General features: G+C 40.2%; 1 protein-coding gene across 2 annotated transcripts in view; it reads left to right on the top strand.

Moving 5' to 3' along the window:
- Atg2b (autophagy related 2B) overlaps positions 1–16,097 on the top strand; it is an 81,779-nt gene extending 65,682 nt beyond the window's left edge. For both annotated transcript variants that reach the window (XM_004836995.4, XM_004836993.4), the window contains 9 exons: positions 572–673; positions 5,180–5,258; positions 5,923–6,130; positions 8,563–8,632; positions 9,325–9,407; positions 10,425–10,546; positions 10,732–10,886; positions 11,524–11,673; positions 15,585–16,097. In XM_004836995.4, the coding sequence (XP_004837052.2) occupies positions 572–673; positions 5,180–5,258; positions 5,923–6,130; positions 8,563–8,632; positions 9,325–9,407; positions 10,425–10,546; positions 10,732–10,886; positions 11,524–11,673; positions 15,585–15,815 (1,200 nt within the window). In that variant the 3' untranslated portion in view covers positions 15,816–16,097. The remainder of the gene's footprint in view (positions 1–571; positions 674–5,179; positions 5,259–5,922; positions 6,131–8,562; positions 8,633–9,324; positions 9,408–10,424; positions 10,547–10,731; positions 10,887–11,523; positions 11,674–15,584) is intronic.
- The last annotated feature ends 227 nt before the right edge of the window (positions 16,098–16,324 follow it).

Raw genomic sequence — 16,324 nt, 5'->3', positions numbered from 1 at the left:
CAAGGCAGGTGCCAGAACCACTGAGCTAAATTCCTGGCCCGAGAAAAAAATTTCAATATGAAAATTTCTTTGAAATATGCTATTTAAAGTTTTATGTTTAAAAAAATATTTTGCTTGTCACTTCTAGGGCCCATTAACTATAGTTGCCAAAATATGGATACCTGAGGAAAACCAGAATTCCATAGCAGTCTGTACAAAATAATCATGATTGCCAGAAGTGTTCTAGATTTTTAACATTTTTAAAGTTTAAGGTAGAAATGTTTAGCTCAGCACTTTGGCGATTCTTAGAAGTTGGCTTTGAAGATGGGCTGTAGCCTAGCTTCAGCTCTGGAAACTCCTTTGAGTGTGCAAGTATGATATCCATTCGCATTTTTTCCTTTAGAGTCCATGTCAGTAATAAGATTCTTGAAAAGGACTATGACCCCCCAGAAATTAGATTCAGGTTTTTAAGTGGGTAAACAGTTCCACTTTCTGACCTCATGTAGGAATACGATTTTTTCCTTTTCTCTTTTTCAATGAGAGCAAGCTCATATCATTGGGGAAAAACAGTTTTCTCTTTCTTGTCTTGTAGTTGACAATTAAAGCATTACATGTGCGTCCTGAGTCTGGCAGGTCACCACAGGAGTGTTGCTTGAGGGTGTCATTAATGCCTCTTCGCCTCAATATTGACCAGGTTTGTAGTGTGGGCATGATTCATGTAATTATGATGTTATCTATTCATCTACAATGAAAACATTGTCATGTTTATTATTATTGAACTTTTGTGAAAGGTACATAAAGCTGACTTCTGGTAAGCCATAGGACAAATGCATTAGAGTTCTGGAAACCAAACTTTTGGTGAATAAATACTGTTGATGTTATTTCCAGTATCTATTCATTGTCTGTGTGATATAGGATTCAATACCTGCTGCTCTGTTTAGTCCTATGGACCTGCTTCTCATTCAGATACATATGCATTTTCAGGGCCTATTAAGCAATTCCCCGATGATGGAATGATATAAGGGATTGTGTTGTAATCACTAAATCTGGAAGAAAATTTTTCTGCCCTGGGCAAAATAAAAATTAGTAAATTATTACCTAAAGAGGTTACAAACAACAGATTTATAAAAGGCATAAAGAAAACTACTTTCCCATATTCAAGCAATCATCCCATCGAATTCCTCTGGGCTTTGCTTTGTCCCAGAGAACTGCTTAAACCCTAGTTGGACTCTTCGTAAGCCTTATTTTGATTTATAGAATAAGATGCTTAATGGAGGTTTAGTGTGGTGGGGAAGAGCCCGGGTTTGCAGTCAGACTTAGATCTTAGTTCAGTAACTTTTAGTAGTTGTAGAGCTTTGGGTAAGTTACTTCTCCAGTCTCCATTTTCTCATTGATAAAACGAGAGAAACCGTAATACATGTATCATCAGCTTTTTTAGAAAAATAAGGATTAAATATACTAGTGTATGAAAAACATTTAACTTGGTGCCTGGCACACTGTGCTAAGGATAAGTAATATTAATTGTTACTATTAGTATATAAAAACCACAACATGAATGGAATTTTAAAATAACTTGCTTTAAGATGACCTTATATTGAAGATAACCTTATATTGACCTGAGCTCAGATTTGGTGGTATTTATTTGTGAGATGGCAATATTCATGTGTGTAATATTGATTAGCTGTTGTTCATTAGTTACTTAATAAAACTTGAACAATCCATTGCAAGCAAGTGGCAGGTATTTCAGGAATAAACTTCAATGTTTATATGGTAAGCAAAATATAGGCACTATCTCAGAAAATGTACGGTGAAGTACAGGGCTACAGCGTGATTTTACATTAGTGCTTGTTGCTTCTCAGCTGTCAGGCTTTAGATTTATGTTTTCTCACAAGAATATATTTATATATCCACATTTTAATTTAGCTTTTCCATATATCAGCATGATAGAAATAATGAAATATTTATAGGAAAATCCTTCTATGGAAATCACTGGCATGAGCAAGACTTTGAGTAAGATTCATCTTTATTGCATGACTTTACCAAACTTAGCAAGTTCAATATTCTTTAATAGTTTTTTTTAATACTGAGCATAATTTTTCTTTAGAACTATAAAGCTTAATGACTTTAAAATGGGGAAATATTAATCTTAGTATAGATAGGAAAATAAAATTTATGGTTACATTGTGGAAGAATAGAAATAATTCCCTGTGACACAAAACCTAGCAAAACATAGTCATGCTACAGATATGTAAATATCTTGCTAAACTAAAAAATCTTTTCTAGTTTATATCTTCTAAGATTAACATACCATGTTTTGAGATAGCAAACCATTGCTCAATAGAAACTAAGTATTTCTCTTTGTTTTTATCTTGTGAGAACAAATCAATTGATGAGTGATATTGCTTTTAGTAATACTTTTCTTAGCAAGCATATCCTGTTCTTACTGATCTTAATTGAATCATTAAGTATGAAAACACATTGTTTATTGATTGATGGATCAATTGAGTATTGAACCAAGGGCCTTGAACATGCGAGTCAGTCACTCTACCCCTGATCTATTAACTTCAGCTCCCTCCCTCCCTCCTTCCTTCCTTCCTTCCTTCCTTCCTCTCTCTCTCTCTCTCTTCTTTTCTTTTCTTTCATGGAACTCAGGACTTTGTGCTTGTGAGGTAGGTGGCAGCACCACTGAGCTAAATCCCCTGCTGTCCTTTCTTTATTTTTTAATTTGAGATTATTTTGCTAGGTTGCCTAAGCTGGCCTTGAACTTTCTATCCTCCTGCCTCAGCCTCCTGAGTAGTTGGCATTATAGGTGTGCGCCGTAGTTCCTGGCCCTCTCATGCTTTTTGGAAAGCCGCACTGCTGTAAGTGCGTTATCTCCTCAGCATAGGCAGGGAATACCACAGACAGAGTGAGACCCAGCTGGAGAGTAAGTGGATGGTGGAGGTCCTGTGACTAGACGGCTGGAGATTCCAGTGTGAAGGGAGCCGGCTTTCCTGACTTTCCCAGTCTGTTGTTCATGAAGGTATTATACTGCTTGGCAGTCTGTTTAGGGAAGACGTGTTAATGAATTCAAACCGCTTCCTGAATGCCTGCATTATCCCAGGTTCTGAACTAGGATGCTAGGGATACCAAGATGCGTAAGACGTTTCTGTCCTCTGAGATCTGTGTAGTGGGGAAGATGGACCTAAAGCAGGCATTTTTAATATTCTGTGGGAGGTGTAGGGGGATACGCCGGCCTGAAGAGGGGTTTGGGGCGTGAGGGATGGTCAGGAAGGCAGTGTGGAGGCAGTGACACTCGAGCCAGGTCGTGAGCAGTGTGAGGAAGCTGGAAAGTAAAGACTTGATGCACCAAGGGCTGCGCTCAGACTGAGGGCCGGGCTGGGGTCTGCTTAACCACAAGAAGCAGCCGTGCGGTTCCTGCTGCTGAGCCTCAGGTGTGAATTCCCACCAGCAACCCATGCGGGTTGGCATTGCTTTGCGTCCTCGTCCTCGTCCTCGCCCTCGCCCTCGCCCTCGCCCTCACCGGGCTTGGAGGGCTCTTTTCAACCTTAGCTGTTTCCTTAGTGCTCTCCGTGGTCTCCATTTGGATTTCCCTTCTGACTGGTGATGCCGAGCATCTTTTCATGTGTCTATCAGCCATCTGTCTAGCTGCTTTTGTGAAGGATCTGTTTCTTGCTAGTTTTAAAATTGGGTTGTCTTACTAAGTGTTGAGCATAAATACCAAAATAAGAAAAATGTGAGACTATTTAAAAAGCTAGTGATTGTATTCCTTTGTCATTTTGTGCACTGTCTCTTTAGTCTTCCTTTTTTTCTTAAAGAACAAACTGGTTACAAATTTTCTGTTTCTGGAAGACATTCTTGGAGTTAAAACATTTATTGCATTAAAATATCACCATCTAGTGGCCAAAGAGTAACATTACATACACTATTTGTTAAAATGTAATGCTTGATCTTAATGTATATATAATAAATGCATGTAATGTAAATAATGTATAAATATGCACAGGAGTGTACATGTATAAAGCATAACGATCCACAAACCCACTACCTGCTTTGAACCAGAACGTTTCTTTTTTTTTTTGGTACCAGGGATCGAACTCGGGAACTGCGAGGCAGGCGGTGGAACCACTGAGCTAAATCCCCAGCCCCAGAATATTTCTAATAATGTTACATCCCCCATATGCCTTGTTACCTAGAATTTTCTTTTTACCTCCATCATTTGTATTTATAATAAATGGGATTTCAGGTGATCAGATCCTTGGAAATTGACAGACTTTTTTGGTGTGCTACCAAATATTGTGAACCTATAGTTTACCTTCACATTATATTTTGGTACATTATTAATGTTTTATATTAATCTAGGATTTTTTAAATGGAAGAGAAAATAAGGAAAATAGGCTCAGCCATTACTTTTAAATCCACCATCTAATTTATATATCCTCCAACATATATTTGTCAGTTTGAGTGAGGAAGGCAAAATAAAGCTGCCAATAATGGGTAAATGTAAGTACATTATCAAGAGAGCCAAATGTTTTTGTTTGTAATTACATAATTTCAATAGAGAATACCTGAGTGCAACATTTTGTTTTTCTTATTTTGAGTATCATGTCCAATGAAGAAAATGCATTAAAGCAATAATAACATTTTGACGGGCCAGGGATTTAGCTCAGTGGTTCTGCCACCTGCTTTGCAAGCACAAGGACCTGAGTTCGATCCCCGGTACCAAAAAAAAAAACCATTTTGATAAAGCAGAAATAAAGTCATTAAGAACTTTTATGGCACATGTTAAGTATCCAGTACATGTGAGCTGCTGTTGCTGTCAGTAACATGCCCACTGCCAATTAAGAGTGAGAACTAACACCAAAGAAGAATGCTAATGCTCTAAGAAAATTAAATGGTACTTTGATTTGGAAATCATTCTGAGATTTGTGATTTTTAATTTCTCTGTGTTTGCCTTTATAAGTTAATTTTCTCACTGAGTTGTGAGAATTAATAGGGTGTGTGTATGAGAGAGAGATAGAGACAGAAATGGAAGGAGAATAGGAATACTGTCTGATGTAGAGTATCAATTTAATAAATTATAGCTATATTTGAATAATGAGGAAAATGTGAGAGTGTAGGATATTTGTTTCATAGTTTCAGAAATACAGTTGATGTCCTTTTTCCCCCTTTTAGTTAAAATGGTATCTCTTAATTCTAGGATGCCTTATTTTTCCTGAAGGATTTCTTCACGAGTCTTTCTGCAGAAGTAGAGCTGCTCCTGACTCCAGATCCAGAAGGTATTTCACACATGCAGTTTGAAAATTCCGTAAAAAATCCAGACACCCTTCACTTAAGCGGGGCTTATGTTCTGAGAGGCTCATTTTAACTGGAAATACTGTCAGTCAAAATGCATCCCCCCATCTGACTGAGGGCATTGCAGCTCGGCCTCTTGGCCATGTGGAGTTTTGGTCATTGACCCCTGGTGAGCTCAGGGCTGGTGGAGCTGCGGCTGCTACATCTGCCCAGCCTGGAAGCCAGCCTGGCCGCACAGCAATAGCCTGGGAAACGATCAGAGCCAGCATTCGAAGTGTGGTTTCTATGGGCTGACTGCTCGTGGCCTTTCGACATGGTTGTGGAGTTGGTGTCACACCATCTTTAGGTCAAACCGTCACCAAGCCGGGACCGTCTGTACTTACACTGACTGTGATTGCCACGAGTTCTTTTTGAGAATATGTTTATGTCTTTATTCCCATGTGTATGTGTGTGTGTGTGTGTGTCTTGTGTTTGGTAATTACAAATATAATTTTATGTAAAAGTAATAATTCAAAAGGTAGAAACAAATTTCTCTGTGACAAGAATTATTTTTAATTGAGATGTAGCAAAACAAGTTAAATTGATTGATTAAAATGGCTGCTCTAAAGAAGCATGCCTGGTTTTTCAGATGTGCACATTCCATTTCAGTTAAAAAGTCCCCTGGAGCCGATGTCACCTGCAGTTTGCCAAGGCATTTGAGCACCTCAAAGGAGCCAAATCTAGTTCTTTCTTTCCCTGGGCCAAAACAACCTTCCTCAAATGATAGTGCCAATTCAGTGGAGGTGGCTAATGGAGTGGAAGAAAAGGAGTCCTCAGCTGAAGAAGCATTGTTTAGTGACCAGCCTGTGTTTTTTAGGTAAACAATTTAATTTTGATAACAAATGAAGTTATTTGGAGTTCTGAGGATCATTGCATAATGCATAAGTGTACGGGTAATTGTGAGGTTACGTCAGCCTTTTCCTTTGCCACATAATTTGCCTAGTTCAGGATTCATCTGTCTGTTGAACCCATGGCAGAAGTTTTTTCTTCCTAGCATCTTTCTTTCTTCCCTTTCTCTGTCCCACTCTTCCTATGTCTCCATGATGGTGTTTGTACCTTCCCAGATGTGATGTCATCCTTTGCCTTTTTGCATACCTCAACTTTGGCATTCTGCCTTTTTCCTAATTGGAATTTTCCTTCCAGTTTTCTGTGTCTGTCCTTCCCTGGCCCTGTCATGTCTTTCCTGACCCTTTCCTCCTTGGTCCTGTGAGCACTGTTGGGAAGCCGGAGTGTCCTCGCTGCTGCTGTCTGCTGTGATGCTGCCCCACTGGCTGTATAGGAGCTTTCCCACTTTCCAGAACTGCTCATTCTGCCCATCTTCTTCCTTTCCCAACCCTGGATGGTAGGGATGGGGTCTTGGCATTAGTGGAAAGAGAGGGGATAAAGAATAAAATTTCCTTTGTTGTGCAGGACAATTAGCTCTCTCCTGTGGTTTTCTCTACCCCTTCCCTGTTGACATCCAGAGCCCCCCAGTTTCTCTGTCTTTCCCTCCAGGTTCTGAGGTTAGATCTCAGGGTGTGGTGGGAAGTGGTAGTGTAACTGTTTGAAGGTATTGTCATGTTTTAAATATCTTGTATAGTGGTGACAATAGAGAAAGAAAGATGACAGACTATAAGAATGGGCAAGATCCCAGGATAGATGATTTTTAGTGTTCTAAACCTTTTCACCCTAAAAGAATAGCATCTTATTTTTCCACAAAGATTACTTAATTTTTTAATATTTTCTATGAAAAATGTGGAGTTTTTTAAAAACACATTCACAAAATGGCTATAATTTCATATGACTCCCTCCCAGGCAGCTCTAAACTGGCTGTGTATGTTCATGAGTGTCCCATTGGGTGGTATGGGACAGACCCCCTGGGTGGTACAAGCTGCTGGATGGGACAGCCATGCATGTGCCACTGGCGGTTCAAGCCGGGGGGACGTGTTAACTTTTCTTTGTATTAGTACCTGTCTAGTATATAATGATCGCATTTATCCTGCGGAATTGGTGCATGCACATAACACATCTTAATTCTTTTTTACATTCCCAATAATTTGAATGTTATTTTGTATTAATTGCATACAAGTTGCCAATTCAGTTTATCTAAGCATAAGCCTACAAACAAAAAAAATTGACAAAATAGGATCTTGCCGTGTTGCCTAGGCTGGCCCTGAACTCTCGAGCATCCTGCCTGTGTCTCCCAAGTAGCTGGGATTACAGGCACATGCCACTGTGCCTGGTTTGACACTTTTTTTTTTTTTTTTTTGGTGCCGGGGATTGAACTCAGGAACTTGGGCTTGCAAGGCAGGTTGCGGAAGCACTGAGCTAAATCTCTGGCCCATTGACACTTTTTTTAAGAAAAACATATGTAAGAAGGGCTTATGCAGTTCTATCTTCTTATATTAAGCTATAGCTTATAGATATCGTTTGTATTCTCCAAGAGGGTCCAGAACCCTGGAGGTAGTAAGGAGATAGTCTAGTTACGCTGTGGATGAGGAAGTTAATGCGCAGAGGCAAGTTGATGTGCTCAAGACCCAGTTAGTCGTTGAGTCAGGACTAGAACCTGGGTCTTCTTCATTATGAATGCACGTGAGTCAGTGCTTTGGCCAGCGATGGTACCATAGGCTTTCTCCTTCCTGGTGCACTCTCGTTCGTTCTGCAAGAATCCACGGGGCACGACTGTGTGTATACCAGGCTTGGGTCTAGGCGTGTGAAAAATCTCTGTTTAATTGAGCTTGCAATTGAAGTAGTTTATGCTATAATGTGTGCCATGGAGAAGAGAAGAGTGGGAAGGGGGATGGAGGCTGGATTACCCAGATGACCAAGTGGAGGTGAGGGAGGACAGCGTGTGACTCTCGACGCTGCTGCTGTGGAGCCAGAAGAATCCCTGACTACCTCTCTTTCTGACTTCTTGGAAATGACTATATTGACTGGTTTAATCTTGAAGGCCACTTTCATTAATCTGTATTCTGTATAAATTGAGGATACCTGCCACAATAAATTTTTCTAAGAATAAACATTATTTAATAAGAAAAATTTTGTGAAAAATTTAAATAAAATGTATCAGATAACTAACATTTGTTTAGTCGTTATCTTACCTGAAGAAAAGATAGAGCTAAAAGATACTCTCTTTTATTTGAGCCATAAGATATTCACGATTTATTTTGTGGTTTTCTTTTTATTCTCCAGTTTAACAAATTAATTTATATTTAATTTCAACGATCAGTAATTTTGATTATAAATAACTCATCCTTTGTTTATCTCCAGAGAATTCAGATTCACATCAGAAGTTCCTATTCGACTTGATTATCATGGCAAACACGTATCAATGGATCAGGTTTGGAAACTTTGCACAGATATTATCTCATTTTTTCCCTAATGGACTCAAACTATTTTTAACTTTGCTTTATTGTAGTGTGTGTGTGTGACAGGGTCCACCAAAATATGTATACCCTTTTCAGGAAAAGAAAAACTGAAGTATGTATACATTGAAGTGTATATACATTTTTTTGTGCTCTCTCTCTCTCTCTCTCATATACACACACACACACACATACATACACACACACGCACACACACACGACTTGGTTCAAGAACTTACTTAATTCTCTTCACTGTTCTGACCCCAAACTGAAACCCAAACTGAATTGGACGAGAACCGAATTAAAATTCAATGGTTAGGTTCAATGTTGACCTTATGGAGAAATTTGATTCGGTTCTTGTCCAATTCAGTTTTCGAATAGAATTGGGGAAAGAATTAAGTTCATGAACTGAGGTACCACTATATAAAAATGAAGTGTAAGGTTTTTAAATTTAATTCTGTTTTTATAGATTAAATATCATTTGCTTAAGTATCATGAGTATATATTGAGTTGTAAATATTATAAAATACATATTTTTTCTGTAAACATCTGCAGTATTTTAGATTTGTTAATGAATATTGCTTTGATTTTTTTTCAAATAGCCTCCATGTTAAATGTTGGGTCTCTTCTTAACTTACAGATTAATCTGGACTTTTTTATTTTAAAGGGTACATTAGCTGGGATTTTGATTGGCCTGGCCCAGTTAAACTGTTCTGAGCTAAAGCTGAAGCGGCTCTTCTATCGGCATGGGTAAGTTGATTTATTATATGAGACTCTAAAGTGAGGTTACTAAGGCTAAGCTAAAAGTGGAGCCTGAGTTGGCGTGTGTCATCTGAATTATTTTATAGTGTTACCTGCAGAGAGCTCCTTTTCAGAGGACCCCTGTTGATTAGGGGCTAATTTTTATTTGGAGGGAGAAGTAGTATCTTTCAAAAATAGCAACAGTTTAGGATCTTCTTAATTTCCTAAAATTGTCAATTATCTTTTTCAGTGAGAAAACTGGAAGTTCTCAAGGTCCTGGCTCTTAGTAGCAACTAATGGCAACTTGTAGACTTTGGGTTAGTCCTGTGCCAGAAACTTTATTGCTCAAGAAATAAGAACAGTGGGAATGACACACATATACTATCTAAGCCTTGAGGAAATTAGCTTTACGTATTTGTTTATATCTATCTGTATAGAGAGAGGAAGATTCATATTGGGCTTAATTGGCTGCTTTATATTTCTTTTTGACTTAAAAAATGTTAAGCTTTTTTTGGAACATCTATAATATTTGTTTTTTAATTGGAAATTTGCACCTTTACATAATCTCTCTTGGTTCTTATTTTTTCCCCCTTCCCCTGCACACCCTTCAACCCCTCCATCCCTCCCTGTTTACAAAGACTTTGCTTCCATTTTTCATATTAATTCCATTCCCTTCTTTCCTTTCCCCTACCCCTCCCACGTCCCCTTCCCCTTTGCCCCTTTTCTTCCTATTTCACATTATCTATTAGACCTTTGAGTCCTTATTTACACTTTCAGTTTCTCACACTAGAGAAACTATTTGGTATTTACACATGTGTGTCCTATTTATTTCACTTAAGAGTATCACCTCAATGTGCATCCATTTAGCAATAAATATCTCTAATTTCTCATTTTTTATGGTTGAGTTGGAGCATCAATAATATTTTGTCCTTGAAATTTATAAATTTTCTTTTAAGTAAGAAAAAAACTTACATGAGTGTATAAATGTATTTCTTATTTCTGTTTACTGATAGTCATTTGCTCTAGTTTGCTAGGTGTTGACAAGTTATTTTCATATGCAATCACTGAGTGGCTCGCTGACATTAAGAAGAACCAGCTCCCAGGAATCCTGGGAGGTGTTGGACCTATTCATTCACTAGTACAATTAGGTGAGCTTTCTCCTTTTCACCCTTTTACACTTATGAATGCCCTTGAGAGTCTTTGTGAGGAACATTTTTCTAGAAACCTGCATGTCTACTGACTCACATACAGCTTTGCCTCCATTTTGGAGTTAAGAACTCCAGAGTTTTGAACCTCTGGAGTGAGGTTGCTTTCTTTGTGTTGACTGTTGTAGTTCAAGGCTTGAAGGACTTGGTCTGGCTGCCAATAGAGCAGTACCGGAAGGACGGCCGCATCGTCAGAGGGTTCCAGAGAGGTGCTGCTTCCTTTGGCACCTCCACAGCAATGGCCGCTCTAGAGCTCACCAACAGAATGGTTCAGACCATACAGGTATCTTTCCCTAGATATTTGGGCGCTTTTCTTTTGGTACTGGTAATCGAACTCAGGTCCTTGAGCTTACAGGGCAGGCGGAGGAACCACTGAGCTAAATCCCTGGCCTTAGGCTCTTTTGTTTTTAAAACAACCCTGAAAATATGCAAAGTGTTGAGAGTAGATATTTTGTTGCTTACATGTCCAATACTAAGTAATTAGTGGCATAAAGCAATGAAATTAGAGCATCAAATTTTTCTATTTCAGGTAAGTAATAACCATTAAATTAGCAGGGGATTTATTTCACCAGTCTGTATGAAAAGATCATAGCTAAATTCAAGAAAGCTTACCCAATTAAACAATGGAAGTATTAGGTTTGTTCTATTATATATTAAGCTGCATAGATTAACATGGAAACGCCAAGCATTGTCAGTGGAGAGAGGAAGGGACTGAATAAGGCAGCTCAACCCCGTAAGAGTTTTCATTTTCGCTTCCATGGTCTTGTTACAGAAGTCACAAACTCTTCTAAACTGTGGAAGCAACCGTATAGGGCCTGCATGCTTCCTCACTCCCCGTAGGCGGTACACTGTTAACGTGCTGGTACATAGCTCTCCAGGCTGTCTTCTAATTCCTGTCTTCCTCTGACAAACCCTCCCAGGCAGCAGCAGAGACTGCTTATGACATGGTGTCTCCTGGAACCCTGGCTATCGAGCCCAAGAAGGCCAAAAGGTTTTCTCATCACCGTTTAGCCCACCAGCCGGTGGACCTGAGGGAAGGCATGGCCAAGGCCTACAGCGTGGTGAAGGAGGTAGGTGAACACCCAGTGACAAGTCCCAGATCCTCTGTGCTTCCCCGCCCTGCTAGCAAGGACAGTGGGCGGGCTCGATGTGTTTCAAAGAAGCCCCTAGGAGTGGGTTGGGAGCTGCCACCGATAGTGTGTGACATGTATGTGTGAAGTGAGAGAAGAGGCCCTGTTGTGACGAAGAGGCTCCCAGACAGAGCACTGAGGGGCAGACAGACCAATCCTCTCCACCTTAGAAGTGTGCAGCAGTGGTGGAAATACACACCCGTCTGCCTGTGTCTGCCTTCAATGTGCTATTCCTTGCTCTGTTTACCTCAGATTCATTTAAGAAACTTTGCAGGGCAATCACCCACCCTGACCCCATTCCCATGCGTTTACTATCCTCAAGGTGGCACATGTTGTTATAGTTTTGTTACTTATGTATGTAATCATAAACAAAACATACCAGTGTTTATATTTTAAGTTTACATAGATAGTATCATTCCACAGGTTATTTCTTTGAAGATATATCCATGTACATGCAGTCTAATTTAAGCAGTCTTCATAGTATTTCGTTGTAGGAATACACCATAATTTCCATATTTTGCTATTGGTGGATGTTGAGTTTCCATTTTTTCCCTGAAATGCTATGGGGGTTATTCATCTACACGTGTAGTTCTATAGGGTAGAATTGGTGAGGTGTAACTGGGAATCTTGACATTGATTCAGCATTGCTAACTTTCTCTTTGACAGTTGTGCCAGTGAACCCTGGTTCTTTCTGAGTGTTGGCAGGAGTATCCCCTGGCTTCATCTATCTCACCATTCTAATATGACATAAGGAAGCTGGCAGTCATTGTGTTTATGACTCGTGTTTTAGGATTTCGTTAAAGCTATTTTCTCAGCCTATTGAGATGACAGTCAGAAGGGTGTAAGCCAGTCCTTTAGCTGACAAAAGTACCCTCTGTGGCCCCTACATCTATGAGAAGACCACTGAGGTGTGGGGCCAAGAAATGTATGAATGGGTATTTAAAGGGAAGACCAAAGTCCAATGTTTTTTAAAAAAGAGATTTAGTGGGGAGACTAAAGAGTTACTAGACAGACCTGCTTCTCAGGCTTGGGCCGCTTATCAACAGACATGTCACAAATTAGATTTGGAAAGTGAACACTGGAGCTCAAGGCATAGCAGTGCAGCTGGCAGCACAATGGTGTAACACTTCGACGTGGAGCATTTGCAAGGTGCTTGCCTAAGTAATTAACTATTCATTTAACATGGATATTGATATGCTTGCTTTGTACCAAATGTACAGAGGCCTTAAAGACTGGTGATGTGCCCAGCCTGCAGATGAGGAGGCAGCTCCCCAGGACAGCGACTCTCTAGTGGGCTGCAGCCAGGAGGTGGTAGGGCCAGGGCTGGGGCCCAGAGAGCTGGGTCCAAAGTTTATTCTTCTCTAAAACTCAGCCAGAAGTGTGCAGGAGGGGAGGGTGAGGACAGGATAAGCTGGAGTAGACTAAATTTGAATTCTATACTGAGAGGTTATTCCTAACTGAGGATTTGGTTGTTAATATGTAACAGGTGAAGAGAAGAGTCACAGATGTTTCACAGAGAGCTCATTCTTTAGATCAGGGGTTGGCAGACTAGCCTGCAGGCCACATCTGACCCATGTCTGTTTTTGGATGAGTGTATTGGTCAGCTTTCCTGTACCTAGCACAAAATACCTGATACCCGCCGCTTAAAGGAGGAGAGGTTTATTTGCTTACAGTTTCAGGGGATTTGGTCCATGGCTAGTTGGCCCCAAGCAGGGACATCGTGGTGGAAGGTGTGAAGCAAAGCTGCTCATTTCATGAGAGCATGGAAGCAGAGAACGGGCAGGAGTGCCAGAGAGGAAGGGATGAGAAACCGCAGATAGTACCCAAGGTCATGGCTCCTCGGCCCACCCAGGAACACTCTTAGTTGCTTTACTAATCCCCTTACTAGTCTCTCAAGTCAGTCAAGCTGACAATGAAGATTGACTGTCACAATAAGCCTTTGGACTAGTGATGGCTTTTACAGTTATAAACAGTTAGAAAAAGAAAAATAAATGTGAAAAACTTTGTTGCCCACAAATCTCTGGCCTTGGACAGAAAATGTGCTGTTTGTGTAATTCTGTTTAGTGGTAGGCAGGTCTTGGTGAGCATGGTAGTAGTCACCTAGGGATTCTTCACTGGGCATACAGTGTCTTCCCAGTGGAAGATGAATTGTGCCATTTAATTCTGACAAACACCATAGGAAGTAGGCAGTTAGCTAAGTGAAGATACTGGAATTTAAATCTACTTCCATGTCTCCAGTCTTGGTGGTGTTAATCATTACACTGTAATAAACTAACATATTTATCCTTGGTAGGATAGGGGCGGGCGGAGAGGGATGGGAGGTGATGTATGGCTATGTTTAAATGGTAAGAGTTTTCTTTGTACTCATAGTTTCTCCTGCTGGCTATTATATTCTAGATCGTTTTAAAGTAGCACTTAAATTTGTTTTATTTTTTTCTGGGCTCTGGGTGTGCATGTGCATGTGTGTGTTTGCCCCTCATGTTAGATGTTTTTTCTTGGTGCACTGGATAGAAACAATACTTTTGTTACCTCGCCAATGTGATGGCTAGATTCTGGGTTAGGACAAGGTCTTTGATTTCCCTGGAGAACCCAAAGTTACTTTAAGCTGTACCTGTTACTGAAGCTGTCACAATGGAACAGTGCCTCAAGCCCCCTAGGGATTTCTGAGTTAGAGAAATGGCAGAGATTCAATTCATATGAAGTTTTATCCTTCAGCTGCTATGCACATTTATACATTCAGCCTCTGGCTTGGCAGTCGTGATTATTTTATTTTTATCAGTACACGTTTGCGGTACCTAATGATTGCATTCCTTGTGTGGAGTTGGTACATGGGCATAACACATCTTAATTCTTTATGTCCCCTTCCCCTCCCTCTCTCTTCCTCTCTGCAGCTCTTGTTTCCCTTCCCATTTGCAAAAGATCTTTCTCCCAGCCATGGTTATTTCAGTGTTAAATGGTTAGAAGAAAATGGAAATGCTTCAGAAGCTTTGTTTCTAATAATTAAGCAACAGCTTCTCACTTTACATCTCCAAATTTTCTGTTTAACCCAATCAAGTGTTCTGTTTGGGCTTTTATGTTAATTAAATGTTTCACAGATATCTTTTCTAATGCATAGCCAGTAATTTAAAACAAATTAAATACTTTTCTGGTGCTTAGTTAAATTTTCTTGCGCTGCCTCAGAAGAGCTAGCAGCACAGTCCATTGGTGATGTGCGTACTCAAGCTCTGCTGGCTTGGTCGATTTAACCAGAGTGATTAATTGTGCTGGAAAAGCTACTGCTAGATCATTACATAGTTCCGTAAGCCTCCCTGTGGGAAATTGTGGCTTAGCTACATTTCCCACTCATTAGTGTCAAAACAAAAAAACTAAATCATAATAATTGCCTCTTTCCCTTATAATTAGAATTTTGTCATAAAAATAATTACCCTGGGTAATCTCAAAAGCAGGGTCTTTTGTTTGTTTGATTGGTTGGTCTTTTGGTGTAGTTACAAACATCGTGTTAAGTGTACTAAAAGTGTACAGCAGAGCATAATTTAGTTTTTTTTAATTCTTTGGTACATTTTAGGTATACAATTCATTTACATTTATCATTGGGTGCTTGTACCTGTACATGACGTATCTTAGTTCTTATTTTTCCCCCATTACCTGTGCGCCCTTCACCCCCTCCGCCCTTCCCTATTTACATAGATTTCGTTTCCAATTTTTTTCTTTTCTCATAATTTTTCCTTTCCCTTCTTTCCTTTCCCCTTTCCCTCCCACCACCCCTACCCCTTTGGACCTTTTCCTGTTTCAAATTAAGCATGATGTAGTTTTCTGGCCAGTGATTCATGCCCTTTTCCCACCTCCCACAGGGCATCGCAGACACAGCGCAGACCATTTATGAGACGGCGGCTCGAGAACACGAAAGCAGAGGGGTCACAGGGGCCGTGGGCGAGGTCCTGCGCCAGATCCCCCCAGCGGTGGTGAAACCTCTGATAGTTGCCACAGAAGCCACGTCAAATGTGCTGGGTGGCATGAGAAACCAAATCAGACCCGACGTCCGGCAAGACGAGTCACAGAAATGGCGCCACGGAGAAGACTGATGTTCCCAGCAACTCTGAAAGGAACCAAGGTGGAAGCCAGGCGCTTTGTGTCCCATGGCAACGTTAGCAGGAACTCATTTAATTTTCTTGTGTTCATCTCAGGAACAAAAGCATTTTTCAGTTAAATAATTTAATGTCAAAACACGCAACCAAAAACTTCTGCCATCTTAGGGCTAGTTTGGTATTTGCCTGTAGAAATGTTTGGTGCCTGGTGTCAAAGGCCATTAAAGCATTTGCTGCCAAGTTAGTGAAATGCTTACTTTTATTACAGTGACCATAATCCTCCTTGTAACAGACAAGGTATCATCGGAAACCTTTCACAGTACAGAGCGCTCTAACAACATTGGAGCACTCTTAAAGCACCATGCGTGTAGCTCTTGGGAGTTGATTTTTCTCCAGGTGTGAAAAGAATCACAGCTTCAAAACTTTCACTGAGAGTGAGAGAAGCCACAGTGGGAGCAAAAACAAATAGGAATTTCAAGATAATGTCAGCATGAAAACAGTCTGCC

Source organism: Heterocephalus glaber, unplaced genomic scaffold, assembly GCF_053883595.1.
Source record: "Heterocephalus glaber isolate CG9 unplaced genomic scaffold, H.glaber_assembly_v1.0 deba00001608, whole genome shotgun sequence".
Lineage (NCBI taxonomy): Eukaryota > Metazoa > Chordata > Mammalia > Rodentia > Bathyergidae > Heterocephalus > Heterocephalus glaber.
This window is presented reverse-complemented; position numbering and strand designations above follow the sequence as displayed.